Raw genomic sequence first — 19887 nt, 5'->3', positions numbered from 1 at the left:
CAAAGCTCCACAACAGTAAGCCAACATCAGAGGGTCCAGCGTTGAGTTCAAGGAGATTCTTGCCCAAATTTTAACAATGCAAATATAAACCGGCACTATCACAGCAGGTTTTATTGCGACATTCAGGATTGTCTGGGTTCTGGTCAGAGACAAAACACAGCCAGCAAGAGGTCTATTACAATTTCCGAACTTCTGCTTCCAAGCAGAAGAAGGAAGCGTAATGAGGTAAAAATAGAAGACTTTGGGTAAAGATCTAGCTTAAAGTTCACATTTGCACATTAAGTTCACATTTGCACATTACGTTCACATTTTTTCCCCACAGACTGAGATACAGCCACGACTTCACCCGTAGGTTTTAATTCAAAGTGAAGATTTTGAAGCCTGAAGAGCAGGGTCACTCAGGAGTGGAGGGCATTTCAGGGAACGATCTGTTCCCTGTTCTATTTTTGTAGATGAGTCCCAGAGCTAAACTGCGACAGCGGAGGAAAAAAATATTTCAGAACATAAATCTCTGAGCTCTCCCCTTAAGCCTTCCCAGTACTTAAGGCAAGTTCAAAATCCGATGGAGGGATTTTCCCCCAACATTGCAAAACCTTCAGCCCATTCCTAGATCTAAGATTACATTTCCCTAGAAGTATGACAAGAAACGTCCTTTGCACTGCTGAAGACAGACCTTAAGTCAAAAGTGTAAAGTACACCTGATTAAACAGGTTTCTGTTGGATCTCAAAAAAAGGAATCTTCCATAAATACTAAGGCCAGTTTAAGTAATTACTTTTGGGGAAGAAGAGATCAAATAATTCCTTCTTTATGATTAGTCCAACACCTTCTCAAACACATCTAAAATTATATACAAGGTTGGCAGAATTATTCCAAGAAATTCACACTGGAAATTGTTATTGTTCTTTACAATTTTTTTAGTCTCCTGCTTAGAAGTTTTCTTTCAGAAGAATTCAGCACAGAACAGGATCATGCGACGCACGGAGAGGCTTGGCCCAACGCAGCTGGCACAAACCCCAGCGCAGGCAACCAAGGAGCGATGCAAGGCTGATGCGGGAGAACCAGTTCACCTGGTCCGCGGGGCTGCATCGCTGCCTGCACGTCGCTGTGGTCCGCCAGCGACGGCAAGCAGAACATCCTACCCTTACCCCTTCCGCCTCAAACATCCCCAGCTGACTCACTGGGGCTTCAGGACACGCTGCTGGTATTTCTTTACAAGGCTGATGATACCCATAAAACAAGCTGAAGAGATGAGGTAAACGGAAATTTTGCAAGAAAGCCCCTTTTCACAGCTGGGCGACAGAGCTGCGACCGTCTCTGGTGTCTCACCCGTCACAGCTCGCATCATTCAAGGACCTAACACCGGAATTAGTTGCTTTTTCATATCCTCTGCCCCTGACAGAAAGCAGAGATCTTAAATGATTTGAGTGCGAACAATGAACTCCTCATTGGGGTTGAGTGAAAAGAAAGCAAAGCCGTAACAACCGGGTTTTCCCAAGCTGATGTTTGGGCAGGACCGGGGCAGGGTTACTCACCAAGTAATGAGTAACGCTCATGCACCTCTTCCATACTTAGCCCAGCCGGCTGAGCCAGGGAGGCAGGTATACAGTGATGCTCTGCTGCAGGAACGTATGTAACAACCTGGAACTCTCTCCAGCCACATAATGCACACACAGCACCATGAATATTCAGTCTTGCCCGTGAAACTAGATGGCTATGAGGAACCCGAGCTGGCTCACTGATGCAGAACAGGACAGCCATTGAAAAACAGCAGATTTTATATATTTTTAAAAAGTACAGCAAGTTTGCCAGTGACGCCAACCTGTGTGGCACTGTTGACACGCTGGAGTGACAGGATGCCATCCAGAGGAACCCTGACAGGCTGGAGAGGTGGGCCCGTGCGAACCTCATGAAGTTCCACAAGGCCAAGTGCAAGATGCTACACGCGGGTTGGGGCAATCCCAAGCACAAACACAGGCTGGGCAGAGACTGGATTGAGAGCAGCCCTGAGGAGAAGGACTTGGGGGTCTTGGTTGATGAGAAGCTCAACATGAGCCGGCAATGTGCTCTCGCAGCCCAGAAAGCCAACCGTCTCCCGGGCTGCATCCCCCGCAGCGTGGCCAGCAGGGTGAGGGAGGGGATTCTGCCCCTCTGCTCCGCTCTGGGGAGACCCCCCTGGAGCCCTGCGTCCAGCTCGGGGGTCCTCAGCACGGGAAGGACATGGAGCTGTTGGAGCGGGGCCAGGGGAGGCCACCGAAATGCTCTGAGGGTGGCACAGCTCTGGTGTGAGGACAGGCTGAGAGAGCTGGGGGTGTTCAGCCTGGAGAAGAGAAGGCTGCGGGGAGACCTGATTGCAGCCTTTCAGTACTTAAAGGGGGCTTAGAAGAAAGATGGGGACAGACTTTTTAGCAGGGCCTGTGGCTATAGGACAAGGGGGGATGGTTTTAAACTAAAAGAGGGGAGATTCAGACTGGATACAAGGAAGAAATTCTTTACTGTGAAGGTGGTGAGGCACAGGCACAGGTTGCCCAGAGAAGCTGTGGATGCCCCATCCCTGGCAGTGTTCCAGGCCAGGCTGGACGGGGCTTTGAGCAACCTGCTCTGGTGGAAGGTGTCCCTGCCCATGGCAGGGGGTTGGAACCAGGTGATCTTTCAGGTCCCTTCCATCCCAAACCGTTTTAGGATTCCACGATTTTTGCCTTGAGTCCCACCATCAGAAGGGGAATTTTTTATATGCTGATGACCATGAGCCCCTGCCCTTCTAGAGGGACTTATGGCCATGCAACTTCACGACGCTTTCTCAGTGTCACAGCCATAGAAGGGTCCCCTTAAACTTCCCTCTATACATCTGCTCTGAAAAATAATTAAAAAAGAATACAAAATTTGCATCTATCAGTCAGGCAGAACAGATACTTTTCCACCTTCCCTTCTTTATTTTAATAAGTTGACCTTACGTGGTGGCTGGGAACAGAAGTTTGCGTTCGTTTGCATGTATCAGCATAGGCTTCTTTCCTCCTCCCGCCAAACCTAAATACAATACAGTAGAAGAGCCAACCTACGAAATTAAAAGGCAGTGGTTGTTGTTTTGAGGTTTTGTGGGGTTTTTTGGAAGGTTTCTCCCAGCGTCCTCCAATTTCAGAGTGTTGATTTGATCACTTGGTCTGTTAATGTGGACCAGAATAGGATTTTCTTTTTAAAAGGCTGCTCAGTTAAACATAGAGTAACAAAGCTATAGCGTTAAAAGGAAAAGCTGATAAAGAAACCTGATAAGAACGGGTTAAATTGCAAATTCACCAAAACAAGCGTGTTCGGCAAGATGCAGCCTCTATACAGTAAAAGAACTGAGACAAGGAGACTTAAAGGAATTTCTCCCACATCAGACAGGACTTTCCCAGGGCCAGCACCAATAATCCGCCACAGCACAAAACTGGGACTGATGTGACTTTGTCCTGTATCATTAACTTTTTATGGGCAAAGAAAGATACGGTAAATAATACCGTTTAAGGAGCAATAGCAGTTGTTTTCTGCAGCAAACTATTACAAATGCATACTGGAAGAACCATCGATAGCCACACAAACACTTTCTGAACCATTCCCTTCTAGTTCTTCATTAGGCAGTCAGCTCACGGAGGTGTTTTAGTTAATTTTAAGGCTTGAAACCCACTTTTTTTCACCAGTCTCTTCGCAGAGCCGTGACTGAAGTCAAAGCACCTCACCCAACACAATACCCGATACTGATGTGTTGCCTTCACATCCAACAACTACATTCACTGGGATGCTATCACCTTTTCAGCAATTTTAATTTGCCAGAGGACGGAGTAGGATATCGTCTTCAATTATTAGTTTGCCAAGTGGTTGCCACTCCGGTGTTGTCCCTGTGCCCCCCATATCGAGAATCAAGCCCCAGCAACACTGGGCTCAATTACAGCTGCACACCCTCCCCCTTAACGCAGAAGATGCTCCTTGTCTTTGGGGTTTTTTTGTGTATAAAAAAGGTTTTCGATTTATCTTGACAGGTAAATCCTCTGCTCAAAAGGGTTTGCACGACATTTCCTCCATAAATAATTTATTTTATTAGCCAACAGCCAGCACGCATGGCAAAGGGAGTGATTATTTCTGGCTCCCTCGCTGCTTTACTGTACTACAAGTTTTATTCTTCCCATTCACCACCAGATTTTCCAGTCCTCCCTAGCTGCTGTGTTACTCCATTTCCATGGAGTCCACAGGTTTTCTAGTGACTTCAAGGGAAAACAAAGGCACTGAGCATTTCCGAGAAAGCCTTCTTCATTTTATGCTCGCTTCAACGACTTTACAACTCCTGTTTAAAGCTCCACTTAGCCCCCACGGACCACGCAGCTCCCAGACCTGACAGTCTCCCTTGGCCCGAGGCAGAGCTGGTTTTTCCCCAGCACTTAGGGCAACCCTAGCTCAGCAATTCCCATCCCACTTCCACAGATTCCTCTCCCCTTTCCTGTCTCGGATTTAAAACTCTGCCAGCTGGGAGGGACCTCCTGGCTTCGGCTACCATTTCCTACCCCGCTTACGGTATTCATTTCTCTGAACGATAAATCAATTATTGCTGCACTTGTGTGATCTGGCTTCATCCAGGACAGCGCGTGACCCTCCACCTGCGGCGCAGAGCGGCGGGCGGGCTCCTGCATGCCATCAGACGGCCACGCAGGCAACAACTGCTACGGAGGGGATGTACCCACCATGTGCTGCAGCTCCCAGCCACCGCCGGACAAGCTGGCCGTGCACCAGTGCAGTACAAGATCACAGAAGCACAGAAGGGTTGGGGTGGGAAGGGACCTCTGGAGGTCATCTGGTCCAACCCCCTGCTCAACCTAGAGCTGGCTGCCCAGGACCACGTCCAGATGGCTTTTGAGTATCTCCAAGGATGGAGACTCCACCACCTTTCTGGGCAGCGTGTGCCAGTGCTTGGTCAGCCTCCCAATGAAAAAGTGTTTCCTGATGTTCAGAGGGAACCTCCCATGTTTCAGTTTGTGCCCACTGACTTTGGTCCTGTCACTGGGCACCACTGAGAAGAGCCTGGCTCCATCCTCTTGGCACCCTCCCTTCAGGTGTTTATGTACATCAGTAAGATCCCCCTGAACCTTCTCTTCTGCAGGATGAACAGTCCCACCTCTCTCAGCCTTTCCTCACAGGAGAGATGCTCCAGTCCCTTCATCACCTTCGTTGCCCTCTCTCCAGTATGTCTGTGTCTCTTCTACTGGGGATCCCAACACTGGACCCAGCACTCCAGGCGTGGCCTCACCAGTGCTGAGCAGAGGGGAAGGACCACCTCCCTCCACCTGCGGGCAACGCTCCTCCTGATGCAGCCCAGGATACCCTCCGCCTTCTTGCAGCAAGGGCACGTTGCTGGCTCATGGTCAGCTTGGTGCCCACCAGGACCCCCAGGGCCTTTTCTGCCAAGCTGCTTTCCAGGACACGCACAGCTCTGCTCTGCTCCCCGCTGTCCTACAGGTCCTTTAGTTTCTGAGGCCTTGGAAGCCCATAGCTTCAAGTCAAAAAGCAACTTCAAAAAGCAACTGGCAATTTAAAAACCTAGCGCACACATTTCTCTGTTCCCTCAGACTCTGAAGTTGTGAAAACATTGATTTGCAAAATAATACAAAAATACTGAACTCAGCAAGTTGGCTTCAGATTGGAGCAAAAAGCACCAAAGGTGTGAGCCCCTACCGAGCTGTCCTCGATTGCCAGCAGCACCAACAGCCCCAGGAGAGCCTCAGAATCATAGAATCATAAAATCGTTCAGGTTGGAAAAGACCCTTAAGATCATCAAGTCCAACCGTTAACCCAGCACTGCCAAGGCCACCACTAAACCATGTCCTCGAGCACCACATCTGCCCTTCTTTTAAATACCTCCAGGGATGGGGACTCAGCCCCTGCCCTGGGCAGCCTGTGCCAGGGCCTGACAGCCCTTTCAGTGAAGAAGTTTTTCCTAATATCCAACCCAAACCTGCCCTGGCGCAGCTTGAGGCCGTTCCCTCTCGTCCCATCGCTTGTTCCTTGGGAGAAGAGACCGACCCCCCCCGGCTCCAGCCTCCTTCCAGGCAGTTGCAGAGAGCGATGAGGGCTCCCCTCAGCCTCCTCTTCTCCAGGCTGAGCCCCCCCAGCTCCCCCAGCCGCTCCTCATAATACTTGTGCTCCAGCCCCTGCCCCAGCCTCGCTGCCCTGCTCTGGCCACGCTCCAGCCCCTCCATGGCCTTCTTGGGGTGAGGGGCCCAGCGCTGAGCACAGCATTCGAGGGGCGGCCTCACCAGTGCCCAGTGCAGGGGCACCATCACCTCCCTGCTCCTGCTGGCCACACTATTCCTGATACAAGCCAGGATGCCATGGGCCCTCTTGGCCACCTGGGCACACTGCTGGCTCATGTTCAGGCGGCTGTCGACCAGCACCCCCAGGCCCTTTCCCGCCGGGCAGCTCCCAGCCACTCCTCCCCACGCCTGCAGCGGTGCCTGGGGTTGTTGTGCCCCAAGGGCAGGACCCTACCACTGATCTCGTGCCAGTCATTAGCCACAATTTCAAAACCTTTAAATCACAGTCTCCTCACGTGAGCTACAGCGGTGGGACCTAACCAACAAAACTGTACTGAGCCTACTTATACAAAGCCATGGGAGGCTCCTCAAAGTACGTTATATCTGAATATTCAGCTGCGATGTACAACTACGGGGCATGTTTCAGCTTGCCTTCAAAGCACGCTGCACGGCTGCTCGGTGGGTACGGTGGGAAGCGCTTGCTTTTTCCTTTTCTTCCTCAAATGAAAACAACGAGCAGCAGCCAAAAGGCTCTGAAAACCTGCGGCTCTCTTTCAGGGGGGAAAAAAAAAAGAAAAAAACAACCTAAGCCAACATCTGCTTGCAGTTTTTACATGCTGCAAACCCATGCACTCAAGAGGGGATTCTGGTTTTAGTGGGTTTGTTTTCAAGTTACATTAAATGAATGTTCTCCTTAGAGTTGTCCAAGCACGTCGTCTTCTGTTCCCCAAGCCTTCTGGGCTTATTTTCCCATCCCTAAAAGCCAGCGTGTGTCCTACAAAGCATAAGTGGTGGGATGTCCTCGTGGAGACGCTGCACACCAGTGCAAAACAAGGAATCCTGCCCCAAATCCTCTGACTTCTAATGCTTAAACCTCTGCCTTGGGGTCAGCGTGCTGCTGCTTATCAAAATCACAGAGCATCACGCACCTCTGAGGACAACAGGACCACTGTTAGGAGAAAGCAGCACCACCTTTTTCACTCTTATTCTCCCCAAATACAGACACAGGCTGCAGGGCAAGAGCCTGCTGCGAGTATAACTTCAGCATGGATGGATTTATCAGCCGCTGCCAAGCCGTGCTGGATCTGAACAGGCGGTTCAGACACAAAACACCCTCTAGTTCAATATTTGCTTTCAGAACCACCCTAGTTCCTCAATAAGCTGTTCCTGGCTCAGCCACCAGATCTTGTGACTTCCACCTCGCGAGCTACGAACCGACCAGCAAAGACGTGCACCTAAACCACAGCGGAGCTAATCCTAAAGCCTGGGGAAACTTCTCGGAGCTGGTAACGGGGCAGATGCCTCTCATCTGCCCTGAAATATTGCTTGTCACCCAGCTGAAAGGGAAGGGACGTGGGGAGCAGGGCCACGTGGTAGTTGCGTGCCTCTTCCCGTAAGGAAAAACGCAGGTTGGGATTCTCCTGACCCAAAGGGATCCTGCCAGCTCCACGGTAGAGCAAACGCACCTTGGCGGTGCCACGCTTTTGGGAAAAATGAAGGAAATGCCCAGTTCATCCATCAACTGGAGGAAAGAGCTGCTTTCTCTTCCCCCTGGATAAAGCGTCCTCAAGCTCTGAACTTCTTGCAGAGGGGTAACAAAACGGGACCTCTTGAGCAGCTGTAATTATCAGAGGCACTTCAACATCAGACCTCTGGTTTTGGAGAGCTGCAAATGAGACTTGCAGAGACCAAAGTGCGTTTAGGACTGGATCCATAGCCCCGCCATCCAACAGGAGCCTTTTCACAGCCTCAGGGACTGCTGGGGACAGTCAGACGAAGCTTGCTGCCCAGAAGCGCACAGGGAAGGGTAAAGTTGCTCACGCCATACGTGCATCACCATCTGAACACTTCCCCTTTCCTGACCACACAGCACCAACATCTTAGTTTTAATTTTGTCCGTGAGGCCCCTACACATGCAGCAAAATGCATTTTCCTGAAAGTCAGTTAAGTTCTGCTTCCTGATTCTGGCCGGAATAGTTTAAAATAAGGAGGAACTTTGCTTTTCAAGGCATGCTCAAGTGGATCACGCCAAAGCGCCCGAGCCCGGTACCAAGCCCTGCCATCAGCCCCGTTCAGTGGCCACTCCGGCTCTCACGGCTGTTTTTCCCCTCATGGTTCAGAGTTCACAGCAGAGCTAGAAACGAACCCGCTGCTTGCTGCTTCCCACCCAACGCTCCTCACGCGGGGTCAAAATGTCTCCATCCCTCCCCAGCTCATCGCCCCGTGGGTCCCGGGGACCCCACCAGTACCACGGCTCCATCAGAGGGGCAGAAAGAAGGAGCCCAAGGGGGAAGCCTGTCCTGAGCCCTTTCAGAAGTGGATGAATGACCACAGCTTCACTTGCTGGATGTGCTGAAAAAAAAAAAAAAAATAAAGCTCTTGATTAAGCAGTTTTTTCCACCACGGATGCTGCTGTGAGTCAGACCGACCCCGCAGCTGATCAGCATCGTTTCCCTCGCCCGGAGCGGGGAGGAGAGCTTCCACAGCTCTTCCATCTTCCTGTCAGGCATCGCACGCAGCGTTAAAACCCGGCAGAGCTGCCTGTCCCTCGCTGTCACGCGCAGCAGGCAGCTACAGGCAGGATTAAGGATTTGCCTAAGATCAGATGGAGGAAAGGTGAGAAACAGGTCACAGGGCTGCTGACACCCAGACCTCTAATGACTCCTTGGAGAATACCTCCATCCTTAAAAATAAATGTGTTTCTAGCACCAGTAATCTCCAACATAACCTTTACTATTCGCTACATTTTCAATTCCATTTAGGGACTAAAAAATCTTCCCATTAGGGTTTTTAATTTATTTTTTAAGTATCCATCTGATTTCTCTCTGACTGAGGCTTCAGAGCGAGCATTCCCACACCACCCATCACCAGCGTGAGGGATTTCAAACCACTCGCAAACGCAGGAACTTTTTTTACAGATAGGTTGATCCCTCCTTATTACTAAAAATGATTTAAAAGTGATACCACAGCGGTATTGTGATTGCTTGAGCTTCCAGTGGACCCTCTCACATCACTCAGCAAACCACTGGAAGGTTGAAAACAAGTAGCTTTTGGTCTTGGATGCACCAAGAGCAAAGGAGAGAGATTAAGCACAGACTCCTGGATGCCCAGACCAACCTCCTCAAAGCAGAGAGGACACTAATACCCCAAAACACATTTGATTCGTGCTCACTGGAAACTCCTGGCTCACAAATCCAACGATATTTGCAAAAACCACCTACTGTAAGGTGGAGAAGGGAGATGGGGGACAGTCGGCCACCGTGAGCTTTGCAGTGCTGGGACGTTCTCAACGGGGACCAGATGGGGATCACTCTCCTGGGCTTCTCCTCCTTGGACAGTCCTGTTGCTGTCAACAGATCAAATTCTGCTCTATCTGCACCGGTCCTGCTAAAACCACCCGGGCAACAACTTCTCTTTATCCTCCTCTCTGCTGTCAGGCAAGTGAAGCAAGGCTGGGGATGTGCCCGCCTCTGATAAAAAGTGAATGGGAAACCTGGGCAAACCTGCAGCGACGTGTAAGGTGGCCTTTTGGCGATGGAGTCCACAGGACTCCTGCTGGATGCCAAACCCTTTCGGGAAGCAGAGATCTGTTTAGTGACAAGCCAAGTCCCCTCACAAGACATTGCCAAGAACATGGGAGTCTCCTCCGACCGTTCTTCTCCCTCTTTTGGGTTACCTGAGTTAAACCAGCACCCCATCTTCACCTAGAACAGGCCAACGCCTATTTACCAAAATAACCACACACTTGGGCCTAATTAGTAGGTGCTAAAAAGCAAAATTGGAGGTGGGCAGATCTCCCTCAGCTTGAAGCACCACCCTTGGTAACTGCGTAGTTAAAACAGCTTCCATCAATGCCTGGTTTGTGGGGGTTATGCACACCCACAGCCCCCCCAATCTGCTCCCCATAGCAGAATGACCCCCAGATACGACGCTGAGCCCGGTGGGTAAGAGAGAAGTTGCTTTTTTACCTCAGTTAGGAAGCTCCTATTTGTTATTCTGCAAAATCTCTTTCTTTACTCCTGCCCTGATAACGATCAGAGATCCAAAAGAGGATTTATTGCCTTTTTTAGGACATTTCTAAGCAATAACCTCTGTTAAAGCACCCTAACTGCACTGGCTGCTGAATATACAGGTGGTGAGTGATTTTCCATAATCATTTCCAAGCTAGGCAAGATTTGCAGCATGCAATGCCTGAGCACGAATTCCTCCTTAGAGAAGTCTAATGTTCTTTGTAAATCTTGTGTTTTGATAATGATCGGGAGCCTTGTACTTGTAGAGCCCCAACTGTTGGAAATGTTCTGAAGGAGAATAAAGGAGTCGGTTCCTCCTTCCCCACCCTCCTAAAACCTGAATTCCAGGTTCTGCAGTTCTGCTGCAGGAATGCGATTGCCACACTGCAATGGTGGCGGCAACGTCTAAATGCCCCGGGCTTTGGGGCTGCGTTGCTTTTCCAGCGGCGGGGGAAGGGCTGGTCTGGGTCACCCCAAATTCAGAGGCTTCAGACATGTAGAAGGGTAATTACTGATCGTCCATGGATCCGGATGACCTAATAGCTTCAATCATGATTAGAGAGTTCCCCTCCAGCAGAAGAAAAGGTACTGGAGATACTTCTAGGAGGACATAAGGCTGTTTGGTTTTTAAAAGCCAAGCACTGCTGCTCATCTGAGGCGTACCTGAGCTGAAGCTCGGGGGATTTCCACACACACACGGTGGGATTTTCCAATGTTTCTCTGCAGGTATTTCCAAAAAAACCTCCACGTGACAAACATACGTGGTGAGAAGATCACATTACTTGAGATGCAGCAGTAAACATGGCCTCCTGCACCGTTCGGGCTAAAGATACGGGAATTACCTGGCACACGGGCAGCAATAAATTGTGCTCAGCCCCGCTAAAGGAGCCACAGGACTGGAAGGGGGCAAGCTCGTTGCTACAACCAGCAGCAAGTATTTACAAAACAGGGCACAACACCCTGCGAGACCTCAGGGTTTAATTCAAGCAGTATTTCTGTTTTGTTCCCCGCCCCAAGTAGCTTCTCTCTTTGGGAAACCTCTGGTTCTCCTCTTTAATTCTTCCTTGCTTTAGGAAAGTCCTCTGCCATCCCCGTTACCCAGCCCCGCTCAGCCGGGCGATGGGGGAAGAGCAGAGCAGGGGGTTGCCACTGGGCTGAGCCCTAACCCGGTCTGTCACCGGCACACTGAAAGCATCCCGTGTAAAACGCCATTTTGAAAATACCCAAGTGCCACAAAGCAGATGTGAACACCCAAATCACGCTACCGATACGTACGAGGTTTAACCGGGCTCCTTCTCCGAGAGCGGCACGCAAGTCCCTGGCTGATGATGGGGGGGTTACGCAAACCTCCCCGCGCAGGGGAAAAGCCCAGGACTGGTTACCAGAATCATCGCCGCCTCGTCGGAGCGGCCACCCACCCCAGGCCCCGCCGTCACCGTCGCGAGGCGGCCGTGCCGCGACCCTCCCGTGCTGAGCCCCCCAAACCAACAGGGGTTCAGCTAAAAAGTACACAACCCCACCCTCTTTTTATTTATTTTTTTGTTTTAATTGCTTGTAAGTAGTTATTGAGGAAGTGATTTGGAAAGGTGTCACTGTACCAAAAACATAGTTGGAACAAAGTTCTCAGCGTTTTACTTGCTCATTTTGCTCAACCTCGCTCCAACCCCCCCTCGCCCTGCTGCAGCCGAACAGCTCCATTTGTTTCCAATCACAAAACTGGCTTGCAGATTGCTTTAAGACACGCCTTTAAAAACCCTACTAAAAAACCCTACTACGTTAAAAACACCCTGCAAAAACCCCCAAACTCCAACACAACTTTTTTCTCAGAAACTTCAAAACCTGGACCTTCCCCTTCTTTAAAAATATATACGTAGGGTTGCCTATAGAAATGATTAAGAGTCACCTGCACACCGGTAAACTAAATGCTCGATTAACTCTGTAAACCCCGGTTAACCTGAAGACGGCCATGTCCCGCAGCACCGTCTCCCTCTGCCAGCGCCCTTCATCGCACCCAACGCCCGGGACCGCCACCCCCCCGCGGGTCAGGGTCCGCATCCCCGCACCCCCCCGGGGTCCCTGCATCCCGTGGCGGTACCCAGAAGGCGAGGCTCAGCAGCAGCAGCACGGTCTTGGAGGTGATCACGCCGCAGTCCATGTCGTGGGGTAGAAGGGGAAGCTCTGGGACAGGCGAGCGGGGACCAGCTTTGGGTCCCGCGTGGGGCCGCCCCCGTGCCCGCCCCGTCTCTTCCCACCCACGGGGGCGGCGAGTGTTTTCCCGTGGCCAACAAGGCAGCGTCCCACGCAAGGGGGTTGGAGAGCGCCAGGAACAAACGTCAAAGCAAATTATTGTTGACTTCGGTGTGGTTTGGTTTTTTTTTTTTTTTTCCTTCCTTCTGCAACTTTCAAGCTTAAACTGAGATTTTGTGAAAAGCTCTCACTGCGGCTAAAAGTTTTCCATCAAATCTGCCTTCCAGGATCGCTAACCCACAGCTGAGCGTCTCCCTTCATCCAGCACTTCTCACCCTGTTCTTGGTTTGGCACTGGGTCGTGCCCATCTTTTCAATCACACGCACCACGAATAGCGGGAATACAGCTCCAGCACTCGCCAGGACGTCCTAACCACTGAAATGCGAGGCTGAGCAGCCACAGGGAGGGGGATTTGAATCGGGAGGCTGCAGAGGGCTGCAAACGTCGTTTTATTTCCATTAAAAACAAGCCGAAGGGGTAGGGCTGGCAGGCAGGGGTTTGTTTTGCAAAGATCGCTGGCAGCCCGGACTGAGCCGAACCCAACTCTCCGCTCGGACGCAGGATGCAGCGATAACAAATTTCCCGTCTTTGCCCCTTCCTGGCGAAAATAGATGTGATCCAGTTTCCTTCGGGGGATATGGATTTTCGAGGGTTGTGCTGATGTAGCTCTCCAGCGGGAAATCACGGAAAGGGAGATCACGGACAGTCTCTACCCTCAGCCCGTGAATTTAAGGCAGGCAAAGCCGCTGCTGCTTTGAAAGGCAGCAGAAGGGCCTGTGCCGGCTGCCGAAATCACCGAAATCCCCACGCAGAAAGTGGGGTGAAGCCCATCTCCAAAATTAAATTCCTTTAAGAATAAAGATCAGCGCAAAGTCAGGCCTCGACGCCAGCGCTGACAGAGCTCCTCCTGCCAGCCAGCCTGTCTTTGCCGTGATAATTTCTATTACAGCAATAAATATGAACAAAGTGTATAATTTCTTCATTTAAAAAAAAAAATCAGCATTTTCACTTTTCCTTGCAGTGTGGCAGGCTGAAGAAAGGAAATCACCTGAAAACCATTTATCTTCATAATTTTGTGGGAATGACTGGTAATCTGGGGGAAATACTTTGAATTAGAATGAAAGGGCAAATTCCAAAGTTTCCTTTGAAATGAAATGTAAAGGAATGAAAAAAAAAACCAACCACCAAAGAAACCACCTTGCCAACCAAACCCCATCTTTCTCTAATATTTCTTTAAAGTATTGTTTCCATTTTTGTCGCTTGTCAGTTCTCTATTTTATTTAAAAATAAAATAAAGGTAGTTTCACAATGAGAAGGAAATAGCATTGTTAATCAAAACGTTACCAGCTGTATGCCGTTTCTTTCAAAGCGAAATGTTATTAAAATCAACGCCTTTAATCTGATTTTTTATTAAAGGTGGTCTAGAAAGTAACTTGCCAGAACAAGGGTGTGCCCGGAGAGACGTATCCCAACCGTCGCAAACAGCCCTGGTTATGATACTCCGCACCGCTCTCCACCAAATTAGTCTTAAAATCAAGAGATTCCTGTTGAACATGGGATTTTAAAAAAGCAGTAAGCTGGAAATTTCACGGTCAACTTTGGAAAGGAGTGGGGAAAAAAGGAAATTAAAAGTATCTAACATGATAACAGAAAGATAACCTAAAAGGAGGCTCGGTTTCCAGAGCTGCTCTCTGCCTTGGGACCTTTTGCCCTGGATTAATCGGTTGGGTTTAAGCCTGAAATTGGTTTAGGAAACACGATGGGAAAACAAGAGGTTTCCCGTTGATTTATTTATTGCATGTTTTGCAACACGTAAGCTCTGCAGTTTGCACTGGAAGCCGTAACATTTGGTAGGAAAAGGACCTTTACTTTTTCCCTTATCCACCAGGCATCAATGATGTAAAGATAAAAATTCCCTTCTGCACATCAGACCACGTATCCAAAAATATCTCTTTTTAGGTTTCTTCCCGCTAGACTAAACAACTAGTCAGCTCTGGTATTTTCCAGATCCGAATCTCTCCCATTGAGCCTCATTTTTCTTGGAAGTGTCTAAAAACGGGGAGCGTGTTCCCCGAGGCTTTGGCTGTGCCGAAGAGGAGGCCGGAGCCCTCTGGCTTCTCCCGCGGCGTTGTGGCGCTGCTGACTCACTTCCAGCTTGTGATCGTCTATTGCTGCAGATCTATTTCTGCCGAAGGAACTGCTTCCGAGCCAGCTGTTCTCCATCCGCTTCTCCCAATGATTCCTGCCAGGGTGGGCAACCCTGCCCTTGTCCTTTCTGCGCCACATCCAATTTTTCAGCCCTTTCCTCCAAATCCATTCCGAAACTCCGTCCTTACCCCAGTCCCAGCCCTCACCACCTCCACGTGCTCTCCAGATTTAAATTCTCCATTCTCTCCTCCAGGTTATTACTGAAGTTAAAACCCGCAAGAGGCAGGTGCGGAAGCCCAGGTGACAGCAAACCGTGGGTGACCGTCCCCAGGCCAGGGATGAAGCTGCCATGGGGTGCGGGGAGGTGTTGAAAGCCTGATCATATAATATTTATTGCTTCTTTCCCCACAAGGCCTGGTACCCATCACAGAAGGAAATGAGATTAAAGCGAAACCGTTTGTCCTTGACAAATCTACGTCGGCTCGTATTCATCTCTGTATTTTCTTCTTAGTTGCTTACGAACGATTTCCCGATTACTTATTCCGTGGTCTCTTTGATGTTGTTTTTCAGGAACTGAGGTTAATTGGCTTGTCATTTCCAAGCCATTCCCTTTTTTTTTGTTTTAAATGTAGCCTATATTCCCTCTTTCTCAGCCCGCCAGCACCTCACCTCCCTCCTAAAACCCCCATTGCAAACAGCTCTGAGATGGCTGGAAAACATTTTTGAAGTCCTCTAGGATGAAGTCCATCGCACAAAGTTCATTTGAGAACCATCAGTTTATAAAAGCTCAGCGTAACCTGCCCTTTCCTCGCTCTCCCGTTGACTCTAACACTTTATCCCCGCTTTCCGCTGTGCCAGCTGACGATTGCGCCGGACATTTTGGTGACCAGTGGTGCAATGGGGACAGAAAATCGGTCTCCGGGGGTTGGCATGGGAGGATGACACAGAGGCACCTTTCGTAGTACATGATCTTATTTCTCAGAATCGTTTGGATCTCTTGAAAAGACTCATGTAAAAATAACAGCAGGAAAAGTTTACAGTCCGCAGAGATAGCTTTTTAGCTAAGAACATTGAAATAATCTTTTATGGAGACCACAAAATTAGCAAAAAGTGAAGTCTGAGAAACTCAAAACTCAAATACTTTGAGTTCCTCTTTAAATACTCCAGCTGGGTCACACACTCAGTTCTTGTCCCAGTCGTGAAAAAATGTGTTTCCCAGCAACAAATATTCACATTGTCTCATTTTTACAGTAGGAAAATTGTTCCCGCACGGAGTTTAATTAGGAAGGCGAGGACTCTACATGGCTCTCCATCCCACGCCATCAGAGAACCCGCCACGGCAGCTGCACTCACTGGAGCGTTCACGTGCGAGGATTTGCAGTTTAGACCTTGCCATAGCGCTAGACATAGAATTTTGATTTCTACCATACTTCAGTACTCCGCTGAGCAGGTACTATAGATAACGCCCCGCCGACCCCGAAGCTGTGACTACAGCGATTTCAAGCCTCACGCTCTGCTCTGCTCCATCGACCCTGATTTGCTGGGAGGGAAATTTTGGCTGCCCCACTGGTCTTAACCCCACTTGTTGATCTGGTGACCGAGGACGTAGGTGATGAAACCCAGAAAGATGCCTGGTTAGGTCTTCCGTGATATTTCGTTGTAGTTACGAGGTACGGCTAAAGCAACTCAAAGATGTTTTGGTCTCTGGATCCCAGCGGCAGCAGTGAAAAGTTGGCACCTAAAACCAGATGAGGCTCCGGGACTGTGTCCAGCACAGGGCTTAAACCAGTAGCTCTAGAGGGATGGGAACACCGACAGCACTGGGTACCGGCAAGCCCGGACAGGAGGAGAGAGTCTTCTCAGAGAAACCTGGAGCATGCAGGGAGGAGAAGGAGGAGAAGCTTGCTGAGGAGAGCACTGGCAGGTCAGCTCTTGGGGCAGGGAGGTAGGGAAGGACCACAGGCAGCTTTTCAGAAAAAAGTGCAGTTTTAATGGCCGAATCCACCAAATTGGGTAAATATGCTTCTGGGGCAGCCCTAAGATACACTGTCTGTGTTCATGATGAACTTTTCATGCTGGGATTATTCACCCCTCCTTCAAGCTGTGTTCCCTTTTTGTGGTTACTCTTTGCTCTTTCAAGGTTGAGAGAAAGAAAAGAGAATAACGTCTTCTCTACTCGCCCGTGGGTGTGGAGAGAGGAGAGCAGCTGATCTTCTCTCCCACTCCCTTCCGCTCTGCAGGTCGGGGGTAAAAAAGAGCATTTGTCTGGCTCAGACGCGGTCGGGGAAGAGCTCTGATCACTGCAATTCTACATTTAAACCACGGCGACCAAGCATGACCCGTGCATGCAGCTGATAGCACCAGCCAAGGCCAAACATAGACCCATCCCATCACCTGGCTCCTTTATTCACTCAGGAAGTTCACAGATTTCTTGTTTCAGCTCCTAATATTTGAAAGCTGACCAGCGACTCCTGGGCTTGAACTCAAAAATTTCTCAGCCTTCACACAAAGCTCAGAGTTGATTAAACGTTAAGAATTACTCATCTCCAAATGATGCGCCAACACTAGAAGCTTGCGTCTTGCTGCCATGCAGTTCCATGGGGACCCGCACGGCCGCAACAGAAGCGTGTGCTTTATTACAGATAACCCCGAAGAATGCTGATAGTCAACGCTGCTTAACGATGAAACATTTGCAGGACTCAGGCTGCAGAGCTTAGTACCAGCACGAATTCAAATTAATCACGAAGGCGAGAGATGAGAGCCAAGACGTAAGGCTGCTTTCCTGGGAGAAACCGCACATTCCTGCCGCAGCTGGGGCCGCGTGGCTCTGCACCAAGACACGCGGCGCCGGCTGGCAGGTACCGGCTGCAAGACAGGGCTGAAGGAAAGGCTTTATTTTTAACTTGTATTTTTAACGTATGTTAGTATAAGTTCCGAGCTCTGCTACTCATGCGGAGCATGTCAATGGAGGCATGTTTGTGTGACTCTCCTATCCCCTTTCCTGACTCAGCCAGTCATGTGGATCTGAGCAAACAGCAAATCCTCCAAAAAAATGAATAAAAGTACCCCAAAGACATAAAAATCAGGAGTCACGATTTCCCTAAGCAAGTATTTTGAAGACTGGCTGAAGGCACTGGCAGGAAGGCTTAGAAGGGAGCATGACCAGAGGAACCTGAAACGGTCTGGAGCGTGACCGCTGAGGAAACCCCGGGGGGAATTCAGAACCAGAGAGGAACTGGCAACTTCTCAGAGCCCCAGCCTGGGAAGCCCAGGGCACCTCTGAGGGGAGAGAAGGACTTTTGATTCTGTAGAAGGAAGGGACCTGGTGCACCCAAGTGCTGGCTCACCACAAGCCCACACAAAAGGAATAGGCAGCCACTGTAGCAAAAGTTTTGTCTTTTATGAGGGGTGGGGATGACTTTGGTTCCCTTAAAATTAGTTAATTTTTCTTCTGGAAGAAAAAGTAAAGGGTTTCTTTTGTAGAAAGAGAAGGGGGAATTGTTCATCAGCTGATATCAATCAACTTCTTACGCTTCCTCGAAGAGCAGAAAGGCCCTACTGTCCTTGTTGGGTTTTCCCACCACAGATTTTGCTCTTGAAAAATGGCTCTGGTTTGTCGAGTTGCTTTAACTCATCGCGTGGCACTGTCCTTCCCCCCACTCATTCCCAGCCCTTCCCTCCTGCCAACGTTCGCGGTCTCGCCGCTGAGCCAAGGCAGATCAAACCTGAGGAGCCACATCATCCCGTTACTAGGGTTTAACTACATGAGCTGTATCTTTGTGCCGATCTGTCCGAACGGGGAGAGGAGAGGTGACTCCGTCCCTTTATGCGACCGGCTGCACTCCGCTTAAAGCGGTTTCAAACCTCAGCCCACATCTAAAGCTCTGGCAGCGACCAGGATCCCCTGTGGCACATAACTTAAGAGGGATCTGTTTTTTCATCGAGCGTTAAAGTCACAAGACATCTGTCATGCCTTTGGACTAAAATCAGCTTTTTCAGGAGGAAATCTTTTCAAAGCTGGTGGAGGGACTTCACAAAAAACATTAATAGGGAGGCTATTTATTTATTATACATAAAATGAATCTGTGGTTTTGTGTAAAAGTTAAGGCTAAGGCAACATTTCCCATTGAACGCCCCATAAAATATTAGGCAAAACTATTAAATTCAGCCCTCCCAACACTTAGATACGAGAGTTTTCAGCAGGAAAAGCCACAGTTCCCAGCAGTGAAGTTGTTTCCCTCTCCCAAACATCTCAAAGACTAAGTCACGATAGGATGACAGCGTAAGTCTCTACCGAAATAAACTTGAGATTCCAGTTCAAGCACTACCACGGTGGCATAACACGTACTCCAGAGTGTAAATGCTGTGTATCATACAGCGTGCTTTGATCAGGTGAGGATCCCATCACTGATACCTGAAGTAATTGCACTGCAAATTGCAGTGGAAGGAAAACAAGCTTTACAGTCAACTTTAAACATTGACCTTTCCTCCTCTGGATCATTTTTTCAACTCGTTATCAGCCAAGTCCTGATTATCTGCAAGAAAGCAAAGTTCTTGGCAGTATCTGTGTTCCTGGGCTTCAAAGCTTCAGCAACGGCTTTATCCTGTGACTTCTTTGGGGGCAATGAACTCGAAGCAATCGCTGATCCACAGCCAATGTTGCCTTTCCCATTTTCCTCCGCTCCGGGCAGCTCCGGAGCTCGTTGGTCGGCAGGACACGTACCACGGGAGGCCTCTACCAGGGGCCTGCCCGTCCTGACCAGAGAGCGGTGGGGTTCACACCGCGACCGCCAACCCACGGGCATGGAGAACCCATGCTCGCCATTAAAACTCGATCTTCTCTTTTATTCTCTTATTAACTCAAAACTTTTCCACTCTCGTACCCACCTGTGCCAGCCTCTGCTCTCACTAGGCGTCACCAGCACTTCCCAGCGAGGTAACGTTACGCTGTGGAGGGGCACATGGCTCTGTGGGGACATGGATGTTCTGTCACCCTCCGAGGACCTGCGGCCCCGCAGCCCAGCGCCCACACGGCTGCCTGCGGCCCGGGAGCGGGGAGGGCCAGGGCCAGGGCCGGGGCCGGGGCCGGGGCCGGGGCCGGGGCTGCCTCAGGCCGCCATGACAGCCGCCCCCCCAGCCCCACCGGCGGGCCCCCCTTCTTCCCTTCTGCGCTTGCGTCGGACGGCGTCTCCTCAGGGGCGTCCCC

General features: G+C 49.9%; 1 protein-coding gene across 2 annotated transcripts in view; it reads right to left on the bottom strand.

Annotated features, from left to right (window-relative positions):
- The window catches only part of LOC104010855 (tetraspanin-36), a 30763-nt gene extending 10904 nt beyond the window's left edge, over positions 1 to 19859 (bottom strand). The window contains exon 1 of one of the 2 annotated variants that reach the window (XM_087772838.1): positions 19569 to 19859. Coding sequence is in view for 1 of the 2 variants with exons in the window: in XM_009463030.2 (XP_009461305.1) it covers positions 12382 to 12441 (60 nt within the window). In the remaining variant the exon portion in view is untranslated. Of the gene's footprint in view, positions 1 to 12381; positions 12590 to 19568 lie in introns of those variants that run through there. The other variant, XM_009463030.2, reaches the window with a different exon arrangement.
- Between the last annotated feature and the right edge of the window lie 28 nt (positions 19860 to 19887).

This window comes from Nipponia nippon, unplaced genomic scaffold (assembly GCF_047370975.1).
Source record: "Nipponia nippon isolate SJK-2023a ecotype South Korea unplaced genomic scaffold, ASM4737097v1 scaffold_37, whole genome shotgun sequence".
Taxonomy (NCBI): Eukaryota; Metazoa; Chordata; class Aves; order Pelecaniformes; family Threskiornithidae; genus Nipponia; species Nipponia nippon.
Note: the sequence above shows the minus strand (reverse complement) of the source record. Positions and strands in the feature narration are given on the sequence as shown.